Here is a 23,115-nt window from a genome sequence, read left to right as displayed (position 1 = left end):
ACTACACGGGAGGGTCTCGCAACCCCAGGGCGGGAGACCCAACTCTACCAGCCCGCAGCTCAGCAGCCCGCCAGGGACTCGGTGTCCCCTGCGTCCCCCAGCGCCTCCCTCCTCCACGGCCGTCACTGACCCCCCAGGCTGGACCCAGCTGTCCAGCAGTCCGGGCGAGCCCGCGCCGCGCTCCTCCCGCTCCGGCTGCGCTTGCACGGGCAGGGCGCCGCAGCCTTCCCGCCCCGAGGGCGCCGCCCCTGCCGCGTGCCTGGACCAGCCGCGGGGGGCGGGGTGGCCGGCGGTTGGCGCTGGGGTCCCGCGCGCGCCAGCCTGGCCACGTGACCACCCGGCCCCGCCCGGGCCGGGAGGGTGCCACCACTTGGCCGCTTGTCCTGTCCCCAGCACCCCCACGCGAGCTCTAGGTGGCTCTGTGCGGCACTATCAGCCCATTTCGCAGAGGCGGCGCACTGAGGCCTGGACAGAGGTGCGGGGCAGGCTGCGCCCAAGCGGACAGTTCCGAGACCGCCAGTTGTCTGCGCTGCTGGATCCGGTTGGAACGGCAAGCTCCATGAGGGCAGGGACTGTGCAGTATTGGCGTTCACTGTTGTGAACCACGATGCCCGAGCACAGTGGGCACGCAGTAGGTTATCTGAATGAATAACTGAAGGAATAACCCTCCAATCTCCACTTGGGTCACCTCGCCCCCTCCCCAGGGGTCTTATTAAATAATTGGGGAAAGGTGAGACAGAAGCAGGTGATGAGGGAAAGAGACCCTAGCCTGAGCAAAATTGATACAAGTAAGTTAGTCCGTCCACTAGTATTTTAAAAAACATAGCTGAGTGTATAGAGGCTAGGATAGGAGGGGAGCCCAGCTAGGAAGCATCTTGGGATTCAGAGTTGGGATGATGGTGAGCTGAATTTAAATGGTGGCAGTAGGGATAGAAAGAAGTGGAAATGCCTGAGGTAGATTTGGGGAAATTAAAGTGGTTTGTTGATGGATTGAACAGTGAGGGACAGGGAGAAATGAGGAAGGTTCCTCATGATGGGTAGCGCTGGGTCCTGAGTGTGGGAACTACCAGAGAAATGGGTTTGGGTAAGTATTCTGTGTAGGGGTCATAATCCAATGTCAAGTTGTCACCTAGACAAATGGATACATGAGTCTGGAGCTCAAAGGACAAACAGGCTGGAGGTGTGAATTTGAGGCATATAAATACATTTACAGCACTGAGAAGGAAAGATATCATTTAAGGTGAAAAATAAAGAGAAAATAAGAGAGCCCAGGACAGAGACTTGGAGAATGCCAATACATCAAGTTCAAGTGGAGGAGGACCCACCAGCCTATAAAGAGAGAGGATTGGTCAGAGAGATAGAGAAACCAAGAAGAATCCTAAAAAAGGACAATATCTCAAGGAAGATGGAACTGTCAGTTAAGTAAAATGCTGCTGAGAGAAGAGAAGCCGCATGGCCCAATATCAGAGAAGCTATAATGAACTTGACCAAAGCAGTTTCAATAGAATGTGGGGACAGATGGAGAAGGGAGGAGAGGCAGCAGTGGAGGCAGTTTGTGTAGACAAGAAGTTTGGGGGGCGGTGCCTGTGGGTCAGTGAGTAGGGTGCCAGGACCCATATACTAAAGGTGATGGTTCGAACTGCTCCGCCCCTGGCCAAACTGCAATAAAAAAAAAAAAAAGCCAGGCATTGGGATGGGCACCTGTAGTCCTAGCTACTTGGGAGGCTGAGGCAAGAGAATCGCCCAATTGTTGTGAGCTGTGATGCCACGGCACTCTACCGAGGGTGACAAAGTAAGAGTGAGACTCTGTCTCTAAAAAAAAAAAAAAAAAGTTGTGCGGGTGACATAACACCATAGCAGGGGGATAGAGTAGGTAAGTTCAAGGGATCTATTCTCATAGCAAAGAGACAGAACATGTTCGTGAGGCTACTGGGAATGACCCAGGAGAGAGTGAGAAATCAGTGATCAGAGAGAGGGACAGTGACTCATACAGGGGAGAACCTGAAAAGGGAGGAATGAATGATGTCCGTGTGTACCCTCAATGTAGCATGAGACCCAGGCCCAGGAGCTCTAAAGCAAAAGGTACAGCCACACTGTTCCGGGGCGGCCAGTGTTGCTTAGCAACCTGTGTTTAATAAGATGTTTCAATCCAATTCCTAATTAACGGTCATTTCAACTTCAGCTAACTGCTCCTGGTTGCTATCACCAGAGTTCCCACTCTGCTTCTTACCCCACCCAAAGTCTTTCCCCTGCTATGAAACTGGCAGCTCAGGTTTCTACTTCCTCGTACTGCTGGCAATACTCTACTGAGATGCAAAAACTAACACATCACAGAGAAGATGGATTTAGGGACTGTCACCCAATTTTTTTTTTTTTTTTTGGCAGGGGCTGGGTTTGAACCCACCTCTGGCATATGGGGCTGGCGCCGCGCCCTACCCCTTTGAGTCACAGGCGCCACCCCTGTCCCCCAATCTTAAAGGGACAATGCCAACAATTTCAGGACTCAGATCTCCAGTTTAGGTCTCTCCTCTTAGCTCCAATTGCCCGTTTTGTCCTCTTTTCCACTGTCTCACAGGCACCTATGACTAAGCAGAACTCCTCATTCCCTCTGTTCAGCCACTTCATTCCCTTGACAGTATTCACCATTACTGAACATGGGGCCACCATCCACTCATCTGAGGTTTGCCTCAGAGGCATTCTGGATTCCTTCCTCTTGCAAACCCACCCCATACAATTAGTTCCTGCCTCCCATATAATTCTCAAATACTTCCACTTTTCTGTATATCCTCTAAGCCACTATCATTGTTCACCTGGACCATTACAAGAAATTTGTAACTGGTCTCCCTACTTCATCTCTCTTTTTTTTTTTTTTTTTGAGACAGACTCTCACTATGTCACCCTCGGTAGAGCACCATGGCATCACAGCTCACAGCAACCTCAAACTCTTGGGCTTACGCAATTCTCTTGCCTCAGCCTCCCAAGTAGCTGGGACTACAGGCACCTGCCACAATGCAGGGCTACTTTTTGGTTGCCATTGTCATTGTTGTTTAGCAGGCCTAGGCCGGGCTCAAACCCACCACCTTTGGTGTATGTGGCTGATGCCCTACTCACTTAGCTACAGGCGCTGAGACTTTTTTGGGGGGTGGAGTGGGGACAGAGTCTTACTTTGTTGCTTTTGGTAGAACGCTGTGGCATTATAGTTCACAGCAACCTCCAACTCTTGGGCTCAAGTCATGCTCTTGCCTCAGCCTCTGGAACTACAGGAGCCTGCCACAACACCTGGCTATTTTTAGAGACAGGGGCTCACTCTCCCTCAGGTTGGTCTCCAACCCCTGAGCTCAAGCAATCCACCTATCTCAGCCTCCCGGAGTGCTGGGATTACAGGCATAAGCCATCACACCCGGCCCTCCCTGCTTCATCTCTTGACCCACCTCCAACCCATTCTCCACATAGCAGCCAAAGAATGATCTTTTAATACATATACCAAATCAATGCATTCCCCTGTTTGAAACCTCCAAAAGTTCTCTAATACATTCTTCTGTTCACTGAGCCTATTCTCTACTTCATTCTCTAAATTCTGGGCCTCTCCCTGAAACCATGTTCCCCAACACCTCCTTCTCAATGCCTTCCCTTCTGCAAATCTAGGTGTTTCCCCATTCTCTCTTCAGGAGCTCCCTTCCTCATTCTCAATTACTGCCTCCCTCCCTCCCTCCTTCTTTCTTTCTTTCTTTCAGAGTCTCATTATGTCGCCCTCAGTAGAGTGCTGTAGCGTCATAGCTCACAGCAACCTCAAACTCTTTGGCATAAGCGATTATCTTGCCTCAGCCTCCCAAGAGTTTGAGGTTGCTGTGAGCTGTGACGTCACAGCGCTCTACCGAGGGTGACATAATGAGACTCCGTCTAAAAAAAAAAAAGAAAGAAAAAGAACAAGAACATTCAACACAAGTCTTGCCAGGGCCAGCCCCCCGGGAATTTCCACGTCGCTATGGTAACGCCCCTCCCGGCACCTACTGGAGAACTACAAGTCCCACAGCCGCCAGCAGGCGGGCGGAGGGGGCAGGTGGGCGCGGAACCGGCTTTTGCTTTTTCCTGCAGCGTGATTGGCCCATAGCTCAGGGAGGCGGCCAATGAGCGCGTTCCGTAGAGTAGCGAGGCCAATATGGCTTCCAGCACCTGGTGACGGTTGGAAGAACTGAGTTGGTCTCATGGAGAATCCTCGGGGTATTGAGGTGAGAGGGAGAGAACTTAGCTCGACTGGGAAAAGGAACTCCAGAGCTTCGCTCGGTAGACCCTTCTTTGGGGATTTTAGCGACGGGTGGAGGGTGGAAGGATGTATAAACTGAGCGATGGCTAGAAGCGATTTGCTCCCCTACTGTTGGGGCCCACGTTTGGCGAAGGGTTCAGGAAGGAACAACCTCCCAGGCTTGGGGAAAGGGGAACCGGGTTGAGAATCTGAGCGCTCCTGAGTTTTCTTTGTCCTCCTTGTCTCGTGGTCGGGTTCTTTAGGGCGTGGGGAGCCTGTCACATTAGGGAAATGAAGAGAGATTAGAGTTTAGTGAACATTACTCCGTGCCTGGGACGTTCACGTGCAGCACACTCACAGCAATCCTGTGTTATTGTTTCATCTTTATGGTTAAAGCAGCTGAGGCCTAGAGAGGTGGTGCAAGTCCCCGAAAAGTTAACACAGCTGGAAAGTGAAGACTGTGACCTAGACTACTTCTGTCAGTCTCTAAAACCTACTCACCCTTTAATCATTTGGCTTCTGGGCAGCTTATATCTACTTTTTTGTTTGTAGAGATAGGCCCTCACTGTGTTGCCCAGGCTGGAGTGTAGAGTCTATTCACCGGCGCTATCATAGCTCACTGGAGCCTCCACCTTCTGGGCTCAAGGGATCCTCCCAACTCGGTCTCCCTAGGAACTGGTACTACAGGTGCCCAGCACCTAGCCCAGAAAGGGTACCTTACATTTGAACTTGGTTTCCTTTCTAGCATATTTGCATGTGTGGTTACAAATAAAGTGGAACAGCTCAAGAACTTTACAAGGGAAAAGGAAAAGAATATTATGTAGAATAATACACTTTTAGAGCTGCTCCTAACTGCTGGAAATAGAACAAGCCTTTGTGTATCTTAGGGAAACGTCCTAACAATCCTCTGAAGAAGGTTGTTTATTATCTCCCTTGTATTGATAAATAAACTGAAGGCAGCAAGGTTAAATATCTTGCATAAAAATCCCACATTTAATAAGTGGTAGAGCCTATTCAAGCACAGGCATATCTAAGAGTTCTTCCTTTCCTTTCTTTCCTTTTTTTCTTTTCTTTTCCTTCCTTCATTTTCTCTCCCTTCCTTCCTTCTTTCCTTTCCTTTTTTTTTTTTTTAAACAGTCTTCCTGTTGTCCTGGCTAAAGTGTAGTGGTGTCATCATAGCTCACTGCAACCTCAAACTCCTGCACTAAAACAATCTTCCTGCCTCAACCTCAGGTACCTGAGGCTACAGGCACATGTCACCACACCCGGCTAAGTTTTCTTTTCTTTTTCTTTTTTTTTTTTTTGAGACAGAGCCTCAAGCTATTGCCCTGGTTAGAGAGCTATGGCATCATAGCTCACAGCAACCTCAAATTCCTGGGCTCAAGAGAGTCTCCTGTCTCCGCCTCCCAAGTAGGTGGGACTACAGGTGCCCGCCACAACGCCTGGCTATTTTTTGGTTACAGCCATCATTGTTGGTTGGCGGGCCCAGGCTGGATTCAAACCCACCAGCTCAGGTGTATGTGGCTGGCGCCTTAGCCACTTGAGCCCACAGGCACCGAGCCTTGGCTAAGTTTTCTATCTTTTTTTTTCTTGAGACACAGTCTCAAGCTGTCACCCTGGGAAGAGTGCTGTGGCATCATAGCTCACAGCAACCTCCAACTCTTGGGCTCAAGCCATCCTCTTCCCTCTCAGTTTTTCTATTTTTAGTAGAGGCAGGCTCTCGATTTTTGCTCAGGCTGGTCTCAAAGCCATGAGCTCAAGCAATCCACCTGCCTTGGTCTCCCAGAGTCCTAGGATTATAGGCATGAGCCACCACGTCTGGCCTAAGTTTTCTATCTTTTGTAGAGACAGGGTCTTGCTCTTGCTCAGGCTCGTCTCAAACCCCTGAGCTCAAGTAATCCTGCCTCAGCCTCCCAAGTTGCTAGGATTACAAGTGTGAGCCACTGTGCTTAGCCACTGTGCTTGGCCCCTATGCTTTCAATTAGTAAAAATTGTCAGCATTTATTGAGCACTTTCTATGTGCAAGTCACTATTCTAAGTGCTTTACCTGTATTATCTCTTACTGGTCCTTTAAATCCTATGAAATAGGTGGTATTATCCTAATTTTATAGATATGGGGACAGAAGCACTAAGACCTTGACTCACTGCAGGTCATACAGCTAGTAAGCACTAGAGATGCTATTTGAGTCCTGGCCCAGAGCCCAAACCCTTCACCTTGCTTCACACCTTTTCTATTACATGCTGGGTAGATTCATATACAGTGTCTCATTTGCATCTTATATCCTATGAGCCAAATATTTTTCTTGTAGAGGAGAAAATTAAAGCCCACAGTGGTTAAATTACTTGCTCAAGGGCCCATAGTTAGTTAGGATCAGAGCTGAATCCAAAGTTGTGGTACCTACCACGATGCCATGGCTATCTGTGTGTCATCTGCCTCTCAAATCTTCCCTGGGGTAGTCAAGGTCCCAAATTAGTTTTTCTGACTTAAACTGTCTTTGAGTTGAGATTATTTTGATATATTATTTTGATATTTTGATATACAGATTATTTTGATATTTTTTTTTTTTATTTTTTATTTTTTTTTATTTTTTTTTTTTGTAGAGACAGAGTCTCACTGTACCGCCCTCAGGTAGAGTGCCGTGGCCTCACACAGCTCACAGCAACCTCCAACTCCTGGGCTTAAGCGATTCTCTTGCCTCAGCCTCCCGAGTAGCTGGGACCACAGGCACCCGCCACAACGCCCGGCTATTTTTTGGTTGCAGTTTGGCCGGGGCCGGGTTTGAACCCGCCACCCTCGGTATATGGGGCCGGCGCCTTACCGACTGAGCCACAGGCACCGCCCTATTTTGATATTTTGATATACCGAACGGGGAAGAATGAGTTCCTGCTATGTGTCTGCTACCCCAAAAAGTCTTTGTGAGGTAACTTATGATATTTTACATTATTGTAGAATATCCTATTTGAATTATGTTAAAATATAATCATTTTGGGGCGGCACCTGTGGCTCAGTGGGTAGGGCGCCGGCCCCATGTACCGAGGGTGGTGGGTTCAAACCCAGCCCCAGCCAAACTGCAACAAAAAAATAGCCGGGCGTTGTGACGGGCGCCTGTACTCCCAGCTACTCGAGAGGCTGAGGCAAAATAATCGCCTAAGCCCAGGAGTTGGAGGTTGCTGTGAGTTGTATGACACCACGGCACTCTACTGAGGGCAATAAAGTGAGACTCTGTCTCTACAAAAAAAAAAATAAATAAAATATATGTATATATATAATCATTTGTAAATCTACATAGGAGTCTTGTGAACTCCTAACACATACTTTCCATCTTGTTAAGCTCTTCTTTTGAGGTGTGGTGGAGAATATATAGTTTTGTATAGACAAAACAAATGGGCCGGGTGTGGTGGCTCACGCCTGTAATCCTAGCACTTGAGAGGCCGAGGCAGGTGGATTGCCTGAGCTCACAGGTTTGAGACCAGCCTGAGCCAGAGCGAGACCTTGTCTCTAAAAATAGCCAGGCGTTGTGGCGGTTGCCTGTAGTTCCAGCTACTTGTGAGGTTGAGGCAAGAGAATCGCTTGAGCCCAAGAGTCTGAGGTTTCTGTGAGCTATCATGCCACTTCATTTTACTGAGGGTGACAAAGTGAGACTCTGATCAAAAAAACAAAAAACTAATGATCCTGTATTTGCAAAGGGGTATTTGGAAGGGTCCCCAAAGTGTGAGGGAGCTGATGGCACATCTCCAGCTTCTCTCCCCATACACGACAGCCAATTATGATTCCTTTGGTCTGCTTTGTATCATCTTTCTAGGAGACTCGCTCTTCAGAACCAATGGAGGAAGAAGAGGAGGATGATGACTTGGAGCTGTTTGGTGGCTATGATAGTTTCCGGAGTTATAACAGCAGTGTGGGCAGTGAGAGCAGCTCCTACCTGGAGGAGTCAAGTGAAGCAGAAAATGAGGATCGAGAAGCTGGGGAGCTGCCTACCTCCCCCCTGCATTTGCTCAGTCCTGGGACTCCTCGCTCCTTGGATGGCAGTGGTTCTGAGCCAGGTACTTTTAGAATGTCCCCTGAAGATGGAGAAGGGTCGGGAGGTTATGGAGGAAGAGGGGGATGGATATAGGCCATATGGGCAGAGCCATCAAGATGTGAAAGACTGCTTTGGTTTCTAAGGGATCAGATGTCTAATGACCTATAAAGGAGACAGAAGCACCCCAAGTAGCCACAGCATTATTTCCTCTGCTGCAATCTGATTTCATTCATTCTTTCATATAACTAAAATAGCACATTTTAGTTGTAACATGATGTTGCTTTTATATTTGTGTGAGTAGCCAGGATGTTGAGGAGATAGGAAACCTAACTGGGAATAGTGGCACATGCCGGTAGTCCCAGCTACTTGGGAAGCTGAAGCAGGAGGATCACTTGAGCCCAAGAGTATGAGGCTGCAGTTAACTATGATTGCACCACTGCCTTCCTGCCTGGGTAATAGAACCAGACTCTGTCTCAAAAAATAAATAACAGGTGGCGCCTGTGGCTCAGCTGGTAGGGCGCCGGCCCCATATGCCGAGGGTGGCGGGTTCAAGCCCAGCCCCGGCCAAACTGCAACAAAAAAATAGCCGGGCGTTGTGGCGGGCACCTGTAGTCCCAGCTACTCGGGAGGCTGAGGCAAGAGAATCGCCTAAGCCCAAGGATTTGGAGGTTGCTGTGAGCTGTGTGACGCCATGGCACTCTACCAAGGGCGATAAGGTGAGACTCTGTCTCTACAAAAAAAAAATAAATAAAAATAAATAAATAAATAACATACACAAAACAAAAGAAAAGAAAACACTAGGAAAAGATAGGAAAGCTAAAGGGTTGTGGTTACTTTCTAAGAAGGGTCCAAAAATAGCTTATAGTTTGGAAGTGGTGCAGGGGAAGGGGATATAGAATAAAGACCCTGGGTAGGAGGATTGGGATGAGGGTGGGCAGATAAGAATCCCCATGGATCAACTGGAAGCCAATTTGCTTCAGAAATATAATGCTGGGTGGCGCCTGTGGTTCAAAGGAGTAGGGCGCTGGCCCCATATGCCGGAGGTGGTGGGTTCAAACCCAGCCCTGGCCAAAAGCTGCAAAAAAAAAAAGAAATATAATGCTTTGACAGCTTCTAGACCCCTGTATCAGGCCCTCTAGTGTGTGGGCCTGGTGAGGAGAAGCTGCCATTCCTTGGATCCTAAACTCTTTGGAAGAGTAATGTAATAACTATTTGCAGTTGAATCTGACCTTTCTATTGATCTTGTCCTCTTTTCCTCTCTCCCTTTTATCTTTCTGTCTTCTATTTTTTTTTTTTTTAAATATGGAACGCTTCACGAATTTGCGTGTCATCCTTGCGCAGGGGCCATGCTAATCTTCTCTGTATCGTTCCAATTTTAGTATATGTGCTGCCGAAGCGAGCACATCTGTCTTCTATTTTCTTCCAAGCCTTCTCTTAGAATAGCCCACCACAACGCCCGGCTATTTTTTGGTTGCAGCCGTCATTGTTGTTTGGTGGGCCTGGGCTGGATTCGAACCTGCCAGCTCAGGTGCCGAGCCTCCCCACATGATTCTAATGTGAAGTCAGGATTGAAAAACTGATCTAGTTCAGTTTCCTTTCTACATAGATGAGAAAAGAGCCACACAGGTGAAGAGACTTTGGCACGTCTTCTTTCTATAAATTTCTTCTCACTTTCTTCTGACAAACTTTCCAATGCTCGCCTGTCTCCCTAGTCATAGTTGTGGGTTTTCCTCAGCACATAGAGCCAAGGGAGGCCAAGCAGTAGAGTCAGCTGTCCACACCAGTACCTTCTCCTGCTGCTCTTGTTCCAGTTCTATCAGCCTTAGTGGGGGCTGGGCTCACCTGCTCAGTGCAATGTCCCAGATTTTGAAGGACCCATCATTTAGTTTGGTTCAAAGAGACTATATTGGATGACTCATGTGCTAAGTTCTCTTCCTAGCTGTCTGTGAGATGTGTGGCATTGTGGGCACAAGGGAAGCCTTCTTCTCCAAGACCAAGAGGTTTTGCAGTGTGTCCTGCTCCCGGAGCTACTCCTCCAACTCTAAGAAAGCCAGTATCTTGGCTAGATTACAGGTGAGATGTAGCTGCTTGGGTCTTCCCCAGGTCTCTAGGTGCTGAGATAGGAACCACCAACTGACTGAAGGCAAGGGCCAAGAGGGCTTGGTGCGCTCCTTGATTTTGGCCATCTGAGGTTGTAAGTTTCCTGGTATTTTTTTTTTGTTGTTGTTGTTAAAGACAGAGTCTCATTTTGTCGCCCTTGGTAGAGTGCCATGGCATCACAGCTTACAGCAACCTCCAGCTCTTAGGCTTAGGCGATTCTCTTGCCTCAGCCTCCAAAGTAGCTGGGACTACAGGCACCCGCCACAATGCCCGGCTAATTTTTGTTGTTGTTGCAGTTTGGCAGGCTGGGTTTGAACCTGCCACCCTCAGTATATGGGGCTGGCACCCTATTCATTGAGCCACAGGTGCTACCCGTTTCCTGGTATTTATTGTGCTTTCAAATTTCAGAGAGCAGAGGAATCCACTGATGGACCTTGTTGAATTATAGATCTCTGAAGCTACATACATCCCCCAGAATCTGATATATAGCGTAAGCTTTAAATAAGAACCTAGGGAAGTCTGACACCCTTGGTCTTCACCTCCCACTTTAATTTTAATTTTTTTTTTGAGATAGAGCCTCAAGCTATAGCCCTCGGTAGAGTGCCATGGCGTCACAGCTCACAGCAACCTCAAACTCCTGGGCTTAGGCAATTCTCTTGCCTCAGCCTCCCAAGTAGCTAGGACTACAGGCGCCCGCCACAGTGCCTGGCTATTTTTTTTTTTTTGGTGTAGACGTCATTGTTTGACAGGCCAGGCCAGATTCGAACCTGCCAGCTCTGGTGTTATGTGGCTGGTGCCCTAGCCACTTGAGCTACAGGTGCCACCCATTTTTTTTGAGACAGAGTCTCAAGCTGTTGCTCTGGGTGGAGTGCCGGGGCATCACAGTTCATAGCAACCTCAACGCTTGGGCTCAAGTGATTCCCTTGCCTCAGCCTCCTGGGTGGCTGGAACTACAAATGCCCAGCTATTTTTTTTTTTCTTTTTAGAGATGGGGTCTCCCTCTTGCTCAGGCTGGTCTTGAACTCCTGAGCTTAGGCGATCCACCTGCCTAGGCCTCCCAGAGTGCTAGAATGATAGGTGTGAGCCATCGTTCCCAGCCAAAAAAATCCTATTTTAAAGACTCAAAGTTTTAGTAACTTACTTAAAAGTATACAACTAAAAATTGTAGGCTAGTGCCCATAGCGCAGTGGCTAGGGCACCAGCCACATACACTAGGGCTGGCAGGTTCCAACATGGTCTGGCCCTGCTACACAATCAATGATAACTACAACAATAAAATAGCCAGGCAATACTCTTGCTGAGGCAAGAGTATTTCTTAAGCCCAAGAGGGCTTGAGGTTGCTGTGAGCTGTGACGCCATGGCACTCTACCCAGGGCAACATAGTGAGCTGTGACACCATGGCACTCTACTGAGGGTGACACAGTGAAACTGTCTCCAAAAAAAAAAAAAAAAATTGTAGAACTAGGATTTGATCCTAGGTCTGTCTGGGACTTAAACCCAAATTTCTTTTTCTTTTTATTTATTTATATATTTATTTTTGGAGACAGAGTCTTACTTTGTCGCCCTCCAGAATGCCGTGGTGTCACAGCTCACAGCAACCTCCAGCTCTTGGGCTTAGCCAATTCTCTTGCCTCAGCCTCCCGAGCAGCTGGGACCACAGGCACCCGCCACAATGCCCGGCTATTTTTGTTGTTGCAGTTTGGCTGGGGCCAGGTTTGAACCCGCCACCCTCGGTATATGGGGCCGGCACCCTACTCACTGAGCCACAGGCATCGCCCTAAACCCAGATTTCTACTTCACTGATCGTTTTAGTAAATTCCTGGCCTTCCTGATCAGTGCGTAAGCTACAGACACAAACTGGATCAGTGGCCTTTCCCTGATAAAAGCCATGGTCCTGGGCGGCGCCTGTGGCTCAGTGAGTAGGGCGCCAGCCCCATATGCCGAGGTGGTGGGTTAGGACCCAGCCCTAGCCAAACTGCAACAGAAAAATAGCTGGATGTTGTGGCACGCGCCTGTAGTCCCAGCTGCTCGGGAGGCTGAGGCAAGAGAATCGGTAAGCCCAAGAGTTAGAGGTTGCTGTGAGCCGTGTGACGCCACGGCACTCTACCCGAGGGCGGTACAGTGAGACTCTGTCTCTACAAAAAAAAAAAAGCCATGGTCCTCTCTACAGAACATTCACGTATGTACAAAATGTTGCTTCCCCTTTTATAGTTTCTGGCTCCCTCTGAACCCCATTCTTTGCTGTGGATCTGCAGGAGCACTGGAGGAAGGACATGTGAGACTTACATTTTTTTTTTTTTTGCAGTTTTTTTGCCAGGGCTGGAGTTGAACCCACCACCCCTAGTATATGGGGTCGGTGCCCTACTTGAGCCACAGGTGCTGCTTGAGACTTAAATTTTGTAGGAGCAAAAGCTTAAAAGACAGACTGTGTTTCTCCCTGCTGTGCAACCTCTGACCTTTCCTTCCTTCCCTGCAGTCACCCTCTGAACTGAGCATTATTATTGTCACCATTCTATAAATGAAGAAACTCAAGCCTAAAAGAGGTTAAGTAACTAGACCAAGACCAGAATTTCAACATTGGCAGTCCGAATCCAGAGCCATGTTCTTAGCCACCAGGCCACACACATTCTTTCTTCTTCCCTCCAGGGGAAGCCGCCTACGAAGAAAGCCAAAGTTCTGCACAAGGCAGCCTGGTCTGCCAAAATTGGAGCCTTCCTCCACTCACAAGGGACAGGACAGTTAGCAGATGGGACGCCAACAGGACAAGATGGTAAGACAGCTGAGGACTGGTGCTAGGGCTGGGGTGAGAGACAGCTCTGGGGTGGACTTCACTGGGAGAACCAGGGATGGTGGCCAGCCAGGAGGGTCTGACCCAGGCTCTGTGTATTACAGCATCCTCACCTGTTGAGAATTGTGGACATTACCCCAGAAAATCCTTTAGATCAGCCTTAAATTGCCAGAATCCCTACCCTTGATAATTCAAAAGGCAAGAATTAATTAGCTTCTCTGTGTATTTATCCCTCTGGCTTCTGTGTCTCTGGGGGCAGTGAAGCCCAGGTCTGGTTTGAAGGGGAATGGTAGATAAGGAAGTCACCTTTCCCTCTCTTTTTCTGAGTGTGTAACAATTTCTAAGCAAATTAAATGTAGGCAAACAGCAACTCTGCTAAAGTTGGTCTCATCTACTGACTGAAATTGAACTCAGCAGGTGTAGGTGTGTGCTCATTTAGAATGGGCATGGCCATCAGAGGTTGGGGGAGGTCTGAGGAATTTAAGCCCACGGACTTTGAATTTTCCTCTTTGGGGAAAGAAGGGTGAGAATTTTCCCTTTGAATGTTCCTCTACTCCTGAGAGTCTTGGCCTTTAGATTTGGCTCTCACTTTTCCTGATGGCCACTGGTGAGACAGGAGTGGGCACAGATAAGGGAGCTTGCGGGCTGTTGGGGAGGAGCAGGGCCCTACCTCTGCAGACCTACAGGTCCTCAGGATCTGGGTTCCCAAGTGGCTGCTGCCAGTTTCGAACCTTCCTCCTTCTGCTCTGCAGCTCTGGTCTTAGGTTTTGACTGGGGGAAGTTCCTGAAGGACCACAGTTACAAGGCTGCTCCTGTCAGCTGTTTTAAACACGTGAGTGTCCTGGAGCTGAGGGAGGGAGGCCTGCGAGCCACGGGGGGCTACTGGCCTCGGTGCTCCCCTACCTGCTCCACCGGGGTGGTTCTAGGCTGGGCAGTGGCACCAGGGAGACAGCAGTGGTGAGTCTGGGTGGGAGAAGCCCAGCTTTGCCACTTGTTCCATCTTTACCTTTATGCCCACCTTTTGAAAAATCCTGCAAATACTTACTGAGGGCTTCTAGTGCTGTGTCCAACTATACCCGCTGTGAGGTGCCTCAGAGTTTATTCACATGAGGAATTTTGTGCCATTGCTAACAGTTTCCAACTCTGAAACCCTTCTCTTAGCATGGCGCCTGTAGCTCAGCGGCTAGGGCTCTAGCCACATACACCAGAGCTGGTGGGTTTGAACCCAGCCTGGGCCTGCTAAACAACAACAAAACTAGCCAGGCATTGTGGCAGACGCCTATAGTCCCAGCTACTTGGGAGGCTGAGGCAAGAGAATCGTTTAAGCCCAAGGGTTTGAGGTTGCTGTGAGCTGTGACGCCTCGGCACTCTACCAAGGGCGACATAGTGAGACTGTGTCTCAAAAAACAACAAAACCCTTCTCTCCCCAATTTGTAGTGTTTTCTCATGGGAGGTGTGGTGCTTCTGTACTGCTGTGGGGCCTTTAGTATCCAGGTGGCAAACGCAGATACCTTGGAGCCCACTTCTACAAAGGGCTCCCTGACGCCTATTGTTGTAAAGCCAGGAAGAAGGGTGAGAGGCCTTGGCAGGCTGGGCCTGAGTGTAAGAACTTAATATTCAGCAGCTGTAGCCTGTGTGAAGCCAATAGCAGTGCTTGTGTTTTGTCTTTCAAAGCAATGTCCTAAACCCAAGGAGATCTGGGAAAAGAGTTAGTCTTGAGAGCTTCAAGTGAGCCTACTTCCTGACCTCCTTTCTGAACTGCTACTGAACTCCGGGGAGTGCCCTGCTAAAGGACAGGTTGCTTCTTGACTCAGCTCACTCTTTTCCTCTCTCTGAGTTGCTAATGAAAGGACACATCTTTCCTGCTGGTGAAAACCTCTTTTTTTGCCCAGAATTCCCTTGTAGTCTCATCATTTTCACTTCAGGGGGTTTATATCATACGTCTGTCTAATACACATGACTCAATATGCTCTGTAAAACATCTCCCCCTGTGTAACTAGTGCAGCCAACTATTTCCAGGGAGAATCTCTTTGACCAGGGAGGTGGGATGGGATACCCTAACTGGCTTAAGCCAAGGCTGGGAATGAGAAAAGGTGAATTTCCCTAAAGGAGAATCAAGATACTATAGGCATTGGCAGCAAAGTAAGAATTAAATATTGAGAGGGCAACCAGAAGCAGTCCAGTGCTATCATGGGGCTTTTTAATAAGAAGACACAGATAGGTGTCTGCCTAGGAGAATGTGCAAATGGATAACTCTGTAAACCAGGAGTCATGATACTCATACCCGAGTTTAAGTGACAATCGAAGGAGATAATATTTGTGCTTAGAACAGTACGTGGCATGTGAAAAGTGCTAGAGAATGTTACTATTGCATGGACTGGCACAGGGACAAAGGTGTAATGAGGCTGATAGAGTTAGGAGCTAGTCCTGTAAAGATTAGAACTCAGGTCTGTCTGGTTTTTCAGCCATTGCCTTGCCTCTCCACTCCCACTCCCTGGCTCAGCTCTTCAAGGATAGCAGGCCTTGTCCTCATCCCTGGTACTGTGCCTGCCTCTCTGCACACCAGGGGTGATGTGGAAAGTTGAGGTACAGAGAAGGACTTGGTGAGTTGGGCTGTGAGGCAGGCACTGTCTCCTGCCAGCCCAGGCAGACGCTGTCCCTCTTGAATGCTCTTTGCCACACAGGTCCCGCTCTATGACCAATGGGAGGATGTGATGAAAGGGATGAAGGTGGAGGTGCTCAACAGTGATGCTGTGCTCCCCAGCCGCGTGTACTGGATCGCCTCTGTCATTCAGACAGCAGGTGGGTATTCTTCTGGCCAAGGTGGGGTCAGGAATGTGTCTGGAGTTCGAGCAGTGTTGTAGGCAGAAATGGGCTTCATAGGCTGGGCATGGTGGCTCACACGTGTAATGCTAACATTCTGGGAGGCTGAGGCAGGTGGATTGCTTGAGCTTACAAGTTTGAGACCAACCTGAGCAAAATTAAGACCCCATATCTACTAAAAATAGAAAAACTGAGGCAAGAGGTTCACTTGAACCTGAGTTGGAGGTTGCTGTGAGTTATGACGCCACGGTATTCTACCCAGGGCCACAGCTTGAGACTCTGTCTCAAAAAAAACAAAAAACAAAAAAAAATGCAGCACTCTGTAGCTCAGTTGGCAGGGTGCCGGCCATATACACCTAGGGTGGTGGGTTCGAACCCAGCCTGGGCCTGCTAAGCAACAATGACAACTACAGCCAAAAAATAACCAGGGGTTGTGGTGGTTGCCTGTAGTCCCAGCTATTTGGGAGGCTGAGGCAAGAGAATCACTTGAGCCCAAGAGTTTGAGGTTGCTGTGAGCTATGATGCCACAGCACTCTACCAAGGGTGACATAGTGAGACTCTGTCTCCAAAAAAAAAAAAAATAAATAACTTTCCTCGTCCCACCCTCCCTCACAGGTGCCCTTTGCCTTCCTTTCAGGGTATCGGGTGCTGCTCCGGTATGAAGGCTTTGAAAATGATGCCAACCATGACTTCTGGTGCAACCTAGGGACCGTCGATGTCCATCCCATTGGCTGGTGTGCCATTAACAGCAAGATCCTAGTGCCCCCTCGGAGTAAGTTGAGAATGTTCCCTGCCCTGATTCCTGTGGGGCCCTCTGCCTTGTGACAATAGAACCCACTTGCCCCTTTCCTCCCTCCCCTCCCTATTGCAGAGGCCCCAGGGCAGATCCACGTTGTGGTGCTTGTTTTTATAAGATGAAGTCATTACTGGCCTGAGGAGGCCGAAATAAATTGTTCAGACCCCTGTGCTGATCACTGGGTCAGCTGTGGCACCCCTGTCGGACAGTGGATCAGTCTGTATGACCAGGATTCTGCTGCTGTCTCTGCAGCTATCCATGCCAAGTTCACTGACTGGAAGAGCTACCTCATGAAGCGGTTGGTGGGCTCCAGGACACTTCCTGTGGATTTTCATATCAAGGTCTGTCAGCGAACCCTTTGGGTCTCCTCTAACTGGTCTCCTCCCTCCCCTCTACTGGGTGTATCCATCCTGCATGCTATTCATTGGAGTATTCTGCCTAAGACTCCCTTGTTGATGATCGTCAGTGGCTCCATATTTCTCAAGGAAGGGGTCAAACCCTGGCCAGGGCTGCTGCCATCTGTCCTCCACCAGCCGCCTACCACCCAAACCCTTTGCTCCAGCTGCACTGATCACCTTACAGTCTGTCTTTTGCTCTTCTAGGTCCTCACTTTTGCTCATAGTGTGTTTTAGGATTGTTCTCTAAATAGAGTTTATTAAGTACTTGTTATATACAAGGCACTGTGGTCATACAAAGAAGACAGACCCTGCCATCTAGGAGTCCCCTGTCTGTCAAAGGAAATGCACATAAATAATTTATAAGACAGCCTTGGTTTCGAACGAGGGAAACATCTGTGTGGCATTTAATTTTCTTTTAAACAACTACTTAGTCGGCTCGGCGCCTGTGGCTCGAGCAGCTAAGGCGCCAGCCACATACACCTGAGCTGGTGGGTTCGAATCCAGCCTGGGCCCGCCAAACAACAATGACGGCTGCAACCACAAAATAGACAGGCGTTGTGGCAGGTACCTGTAGTCCCAGCTACTTAGGAGGTGGAGGCAGGAGAATCGCTTGAGCCCAGGAGTTGGAGGTTGCTGTGAGCTGTGATGCCATGGCACTCTACCCAGGGTGACAGCTTGAGGCTCTGTCTCCAGAAAAAATGGGGGCAGCGCCATATACCGAGGGTGGCAGGTTCAAACCCGGCCCGGCCAAACTGCAGCAACAACAACAACAAAAAATAGCCGGGTGTTGTGGCAGGCACCTGTAATCCCAGCTACTCGGGGAGCTGAGGCAAGATAATCGCTTAAGCCCAAGAGTTGGAGGTTGCTGTGAGCTGTGATGCCACGGCACTCTACCAAGGGCAACAAAGTGAGACTCTGTCTCAAAAAAAGAAAAAAAAAAAAACTACTTAGTCCTGTGAGAGTTGGATTTAAAAGAAAACTAGTTCTTTAAATTAAAAAGTCATATATGGGCTGGGCATGGTGGTTCATGCCTGGCATGCTGGAGGTGGAGTCAGGTGGACATTGCTTGAGTTCAGGAGTTCAAGACCAGCCTGAGCAAGAGTGAGACCCTGTCTCTACTAAAAATAGAAAAATTTGGCTGGGTGCGGTGGCTCATGCCTGTAATCCTAGCACTCTGGGAGGCCGAGTCAGGTGGATTGCCTGAGTTCACAGATTCGAGACCAGCCTGAGCTAGAGTGAGACCTCGTCTCTAAAAAATAGCCAGGCACAGTGGCAGGCACCTATAGTCCCAGCTACTTAGACTGAGGCAAGAGAATTGCTTGAGTCCAAGACTTTGAGGATGTCATGAGCTATGATGCCATGGCACTCTATCGAGAGCAACAAAGTAAGACTCTGTCTTAAATAAATAAATAATAAATGGAAAAATTAGCCAGGTGTTATGGGTGGAGGTCTATAGTCCCAGCTGCTCAGGAGGCTGAGGCAGGAGGATTGCTTTAGCTCAGGAGTTTGAGGTTGCTGTGGGCCATGACACCTCAGTATTCTAGCCTGGTGCAAGAGAGTGAGATTCTCCCCCTTCCCCCAAAATAAAGTCATAGCCGGGCATTGTGGCAGGTGCCTGTAGTCCCAGCTACTTGGGAGGCTGAGGCAAGAGAATTGCCTAAGCTCAGGAGTTGGAGGTTGCTGTGAGCTGTGTGACGCCACCACACTCTACCAAGGGTAACAAGAGTGAGACTCTGTCTCTACAAAAAAAAAAAAAAAAGTCATATGGTAAATAATGACTTTTTATGGTAAAAGTCAAAGGATCACAAGGTTATACCGTGAAGACTCTCTCCTACCAGACCTCTCTGTGCCAGACCTCTCACTGTGGGGCTCCCATATATAGGTACGTGGGCTGCATCTGAGGTTCTCCTGAACCAAGTGCTCACAGGTGATGTTTTCATGGCACACCTCACAGTGGTGGCAGGTAATTCAGTACAAGTGCTGTTAGGACACCCAATGGAACTACCCTCAGGAGGAGGAGCAGGTATCAAGGGAGGCTTCATAGAGAAAATTTTACTTGGATCTATAGGATATGGGGAGTGTGTAAAGCCCCAATAGTAGAAAATAAAGACCAAACCTGACCCAGGGGACTGGGTACCAGATGCAAAGGTGCATTAGACCTTCGCTGGTGGAGAGTTGGCCTTTGGCAAGGAATGGTTCAGAGAATCTTGAAGTATTCCTGACTTTTCCCTCCTAAATAGAAATTATTTCTCCCTTATTCAAACCTGATAGAGACTACTAGTTTGCAAATTACCTATGTGTTAACTCTTAATAGTCTCCATATTTTTACTCCAATAAAATAAGCATCCTCTCCTATATTTCCATAGTGCCTGGAACAGTTGACACGTGATCAGAGGTGATTGTTCACTCTTTCTCAGCCAGCCCTTGTTTTAGGATGAGGCAGATGATTGTGGGTGGTACAGATCACTAGAGGCAACAGGGTAGCCTCTGTATTTCCTTTACCTTAGCAGGGGTCCTCAAACTACAGCCCGGCACCGTGGGCAACACGCGATGGTGTGATTGTATTTGTTCCTGTTTTGTTTTTTTGCTTCAAAATAAGATACGTGCGGGTGGCACCTGTGGCTCAAGGAGTAGGGTGCCCGTCCCATATGCCGGAGGTGGCGGGTTCAAACCTAGCCCCGGCCAAAAAACAACAAAAATAATAATAAGATATGTGCAGTGTGCATAGGAATTTGTTCATAGTTTTTTGTTTTTTTTTTTTAACTATAGTCCGGCCCTCCAATGGTCTGAGGGACAGTGAACTGGCCCCCTGTTTAAAAAGTTTGAGACCCTGCTTAAAAAGCATGGTTCTGGGCAGAGCGCTGGGATCTGTGTGAGCCAGCCAGCAAGTACGAGCTCTTACGTGTCCAGTCTTACAGTGCGTGCTGGATTGGGGCAAGAAGATGAGACTGTGGAGGCCAGTCATGAGTGCAGGTTCCAGACAGTCCTGTTGCGGAGCTGCTCTGTGTGCAGTCACTGCCTTGAGAAAGGACTTGTTGACGTGGAGACCACAGCTCAGATAAGGCCTTTCCTGTGGGAAGCACTCAGTTGCTGACTTCTGGCCCACTCTGAAAATTGGGGGCGGGGAGGAGAGAAGAGGTGAGTTTATAGAGAAAGCTCCATTCCCGACATGGCCCCTTGATCCCTGCAATATGGTACATGCTCAGCAAAATGTTTTGAATGATCAGATGATCCATCAGTCAAGGTCAGGGGTATGTGCGTGCATTGATTCACTAAAGCAAAACCATTAACTGGGCATTAACTCTGCGCCTAGTTCTGTGCCCAGAGCTGAGAATGTAGAAACGAATCAATCCTAGCTTCTGCCCTTACTTATCCCAAACAAATAAGGGCAATTAAGAGTTGTCGGGTTGTGGGCTGCACCATGTTGGCTAGAGAGGAAGGGAATGGGGCAGAGAGATGGTCCAGAGGTCCACCTGAGCTCCTGTATGAGCTGCTGTGGCAGGACAGGGTCAGCCTCAGGATATATTCCAGCCTTTAGCTGGGTGAAGGGTCTGTCTGTGTAAGGTTCCTGTGCTAGCTTTTCCTCCTGGTTGCTCAGTAACCTCTGAGACACTCCCCCTCCTGGTGTGTTTGGAAATAGCACTGTGGGTCGCCCTGAAGCTGGAAGAGGCCTACACCTTGCCTGTTCCCTGCCTCAGGCAGGATAGCTCTGGAGTCACAGGGAACAAAAAGAATCTCCTCACCACTGTGAAGGACAGTGGAGGACTGAAGAACAGCTTGTGGGCATTTTGGCCATTATCTGTTGTTGGGTCAGAGGGGACACTGATTGTTGCTGAAACCATTTCAGAGCCACAGCCTATCAGGGTCAGAGCTAGAACTAGACATGGAGATACAGGCGGACTTGGTTCTCTGTCATGAGTCTTGGGTGTGCCGTCAGAAGAGGTCTGGGAGGTGGAAGAGAGTGCGAGGTGCCCAGGGATCAGAGCTCAGAGTCTGAAGAGCACAGGCTGAACTCTAGGTTTGAAGCCTAACACTGGCACGGATGAGTCTGTGTGACTTTGGGCAAGTTGCCTGACCTCTCTGGATTACGAGTTTCCTTGGTCTACAGTGGGTTTGCATTTTGCAATGTCGTGCCTTGCTGGCATTTTGGTAATGAGAAGTGGGACACTTGGGAGCCATAGGCTTGGTATGGGATGACTCCACTCCACCTTCCCTGTCCCCTATGCTCCTTGAAGAGATAGAAAAACTGGCTCAGTGCAGTGGCTCATGCCTATTATCCTAGCACTCTGGGAGGCCAAGGCAGGTGGATTGCCTGAGCTCATAGATTTTAGACCAGCCTGAGTAACAGCAAGACTTCATCGAGCGGCTAAGGCACCAGCCACATACACCTGAGCTGGTGGGTTCGAATCCAGCCTGGGCTCGCCAAACAACAATGATGGCTGCAACCACAAAATAGACAGGCGTTGTGGCAGGTACTTGTAGTCCCAGCTCCTTAGGAGGTGGAGGCAGGAGAATCACTTGAGCCCAGGAGTTGGAGGTTGCTGTGAGCTGTGATGCCATGGCACTCTATCCAGGGTGACAGCTTGAGGCTCTGTCTCCAAAAAAAGGGGGGCAGCGCCATATACCCAGGGTGGCAGGTTCAAACCCAGCCCAGCCAAACTGCAGCAAAAACAACAACAACAACAACAAAAAAGCTGGGTGTTGTGGCAGGCACCTGTAATCCCAGCTACCCGGGAGGCTGAGGCAAGATAATCACTTAAGCCCAAGAGTTGGAGGTTGCTGTGAGCTGTGATGCCACGGCACTCTACCAAGGGCAACAAAGTGAGACTCTGTCTCAGAAAAAGAAAAAAAAAAACACTACTTAGTCCTGTAAGAGTTGGGTTTAAAAGAAAACTAGTTCTTTAAATTAAAAAGTCATATATGGGGGCGCCTATGGCTCAGTCAGTAAGGCGCCGGCCCCATATACCGAGGGTGGCGGGTTCAAGCCCAGCCCCGGCCAAACCGCAACCAAAAAATAGCCGGGCATTGTGGCGGGCGCCTGTAGTCCCAGCTACTCGGGAGGCTGAGGCAAGAGAATCGCTTAAGCCCAGGAGTTGGAGGTTGCTGTGAGCTGTGTGAGGCCACGGCACTCTACCAACGGCCATAAAGTGAGACTCTGTCTCTACAAAAAAAAAAAAAACAAACAATTGTAAAAAAAATAAAATAAAATAAAAGTCATATATGGGCTGGGCATGGTGGTTCATGCCTGGCATGCTGGAGGTGGAGGCAGGTGGACATTGCTTGAGTTCAGGAGTTCAAGACCAGCCTGAGCAAGAGTGAGACTCTGTCTCTACTAAAAATAGAAAAATTTGGCTGGGTGCGGTGGCTCATGCCTGTAATCCTAGCACTCTGGGAGGCCGAGTCAGATGGATTGCCTGAGTTCACAGATTCGAGACCAGCCTGAGCTAGAGTGAGACCTCGTCTCTAAAAAATAGCCAGGCACAGTGGCAGGCACCTATAGTCCCAGCTACTTAGGCTGAGGCAAGAGAATCACTTGAGTCCAAGGCTTTGAGGTTGTCGTGAGTTATGATGCCATGGTACTCTATCGAGAGCAACAAAATAAGACTCTGTCTTAAATAAATAAATAAATAAATAATAAATGGAAAAATTAGCCAGGTGTTATGGTGGAGGTCTATAGTCCCAGCTGCTCAGGAGGCTGAGGCAGGAGGATTGCTTTAGCTCAGGAGTTTGAGGTTGCTGTGGGCCATGACACCACAGTATTCTAGCCTGGTACAAAAGAGTGAGATTCTCCCCCCTCCCCCAAAATAAAGTCATAGCCGGGCATTGTGGCAGGTGCCTGTAGTCCCAGCTACTCGGGAGGCTGAGACTAAGAGAATCACTTGAGCCCAAGAGTTTGAGGTTGCTGTGAGCTGTGATGTTATGGCACTCTGAGGGCAACAAGTAAG

General features: G+C 48.9%; 1 protein-coding gene and 1 non-coding gene across 4 annotated transcripts in view; one reads left to right on the top strand and one right to left on the bottom strand.

Annotated features, from left to right (window-relative positions):
- The first annotated feature begins 4,049 nt into the window (after window positions 1–4,049).
- Window positions 4,050–23,115, top strand: part of L3MBTL2 (L3MBTL histone methyl-lysine binding protein 2) — a 25,761-nt gene continuing 6,695 nt past the window's right edge. The window contains exons 1-8 of one of the 3 annotated variants that reach the window (XM_053584998.1): window positions 4,050–4,229; window positions 8,047–8,287; window positions 10,205–10,338; window positions 13,012–13,135; window positions 13,906–13,985; window positions 15,838–15,955; window positions 16,614–16,748; window positions 17,025–17,113. In XM_053584998.1, the coding sequence (XP_053440973.1) occupies window positions 4,206–4,229; window positions 8,047–8,287; window positions 10,205–10,338; window positions 13,012–13,135; window positions 13,906–13,985; window positions 15,838–15,955; window positions 16,614–16,748; window positions 17,025–17,113 (945 nt within the window). In that variant the 5' untranslated portion in view covers window positions 4,050–4,205. Of the gene's footprint in view, window positions 4,230–7,093; window positions 7,165–8,046; window positions 8,288–10,204; window positions 10,339–13,011; window positions 13,136–13,905; window positions 13,986–15,837; window positions 15,956–16,613; window positions 16,749–17,024; window positions 17,114–23,115 lie in introns of those variants that run through there. The other 2 variants (XM_053584997.1, XM_053584999.1) reach the window with 2 other exon arrangements.
- LOC128582676 (U6 spliceosomal RNA) lies at window positions 9,562–9,668 on the bottom strand. The gene has a single exon (XR_008379123.1). It is a non-coding gene; the product is annotated as a U6 spliceosomal RNA (small nuclear RNA).

Source organism: Nycticebus coucang, chromosome 3, assembly GCF_027406575.1.
Source record: "Nycticebus coucang isolate mNycCou1 chromosome 3, mNycCou1.pri, whole genome shotgun sequence".
Lineage (NCBI taxonomy): Eukaryota > Metazoa > Chordata > Mammalia > Primates > Lorisidae > Nycticebus > Nycticebus coucang.
This window is presented reverse-complemented; position numbering and strand designations above follow the sequence as displayed.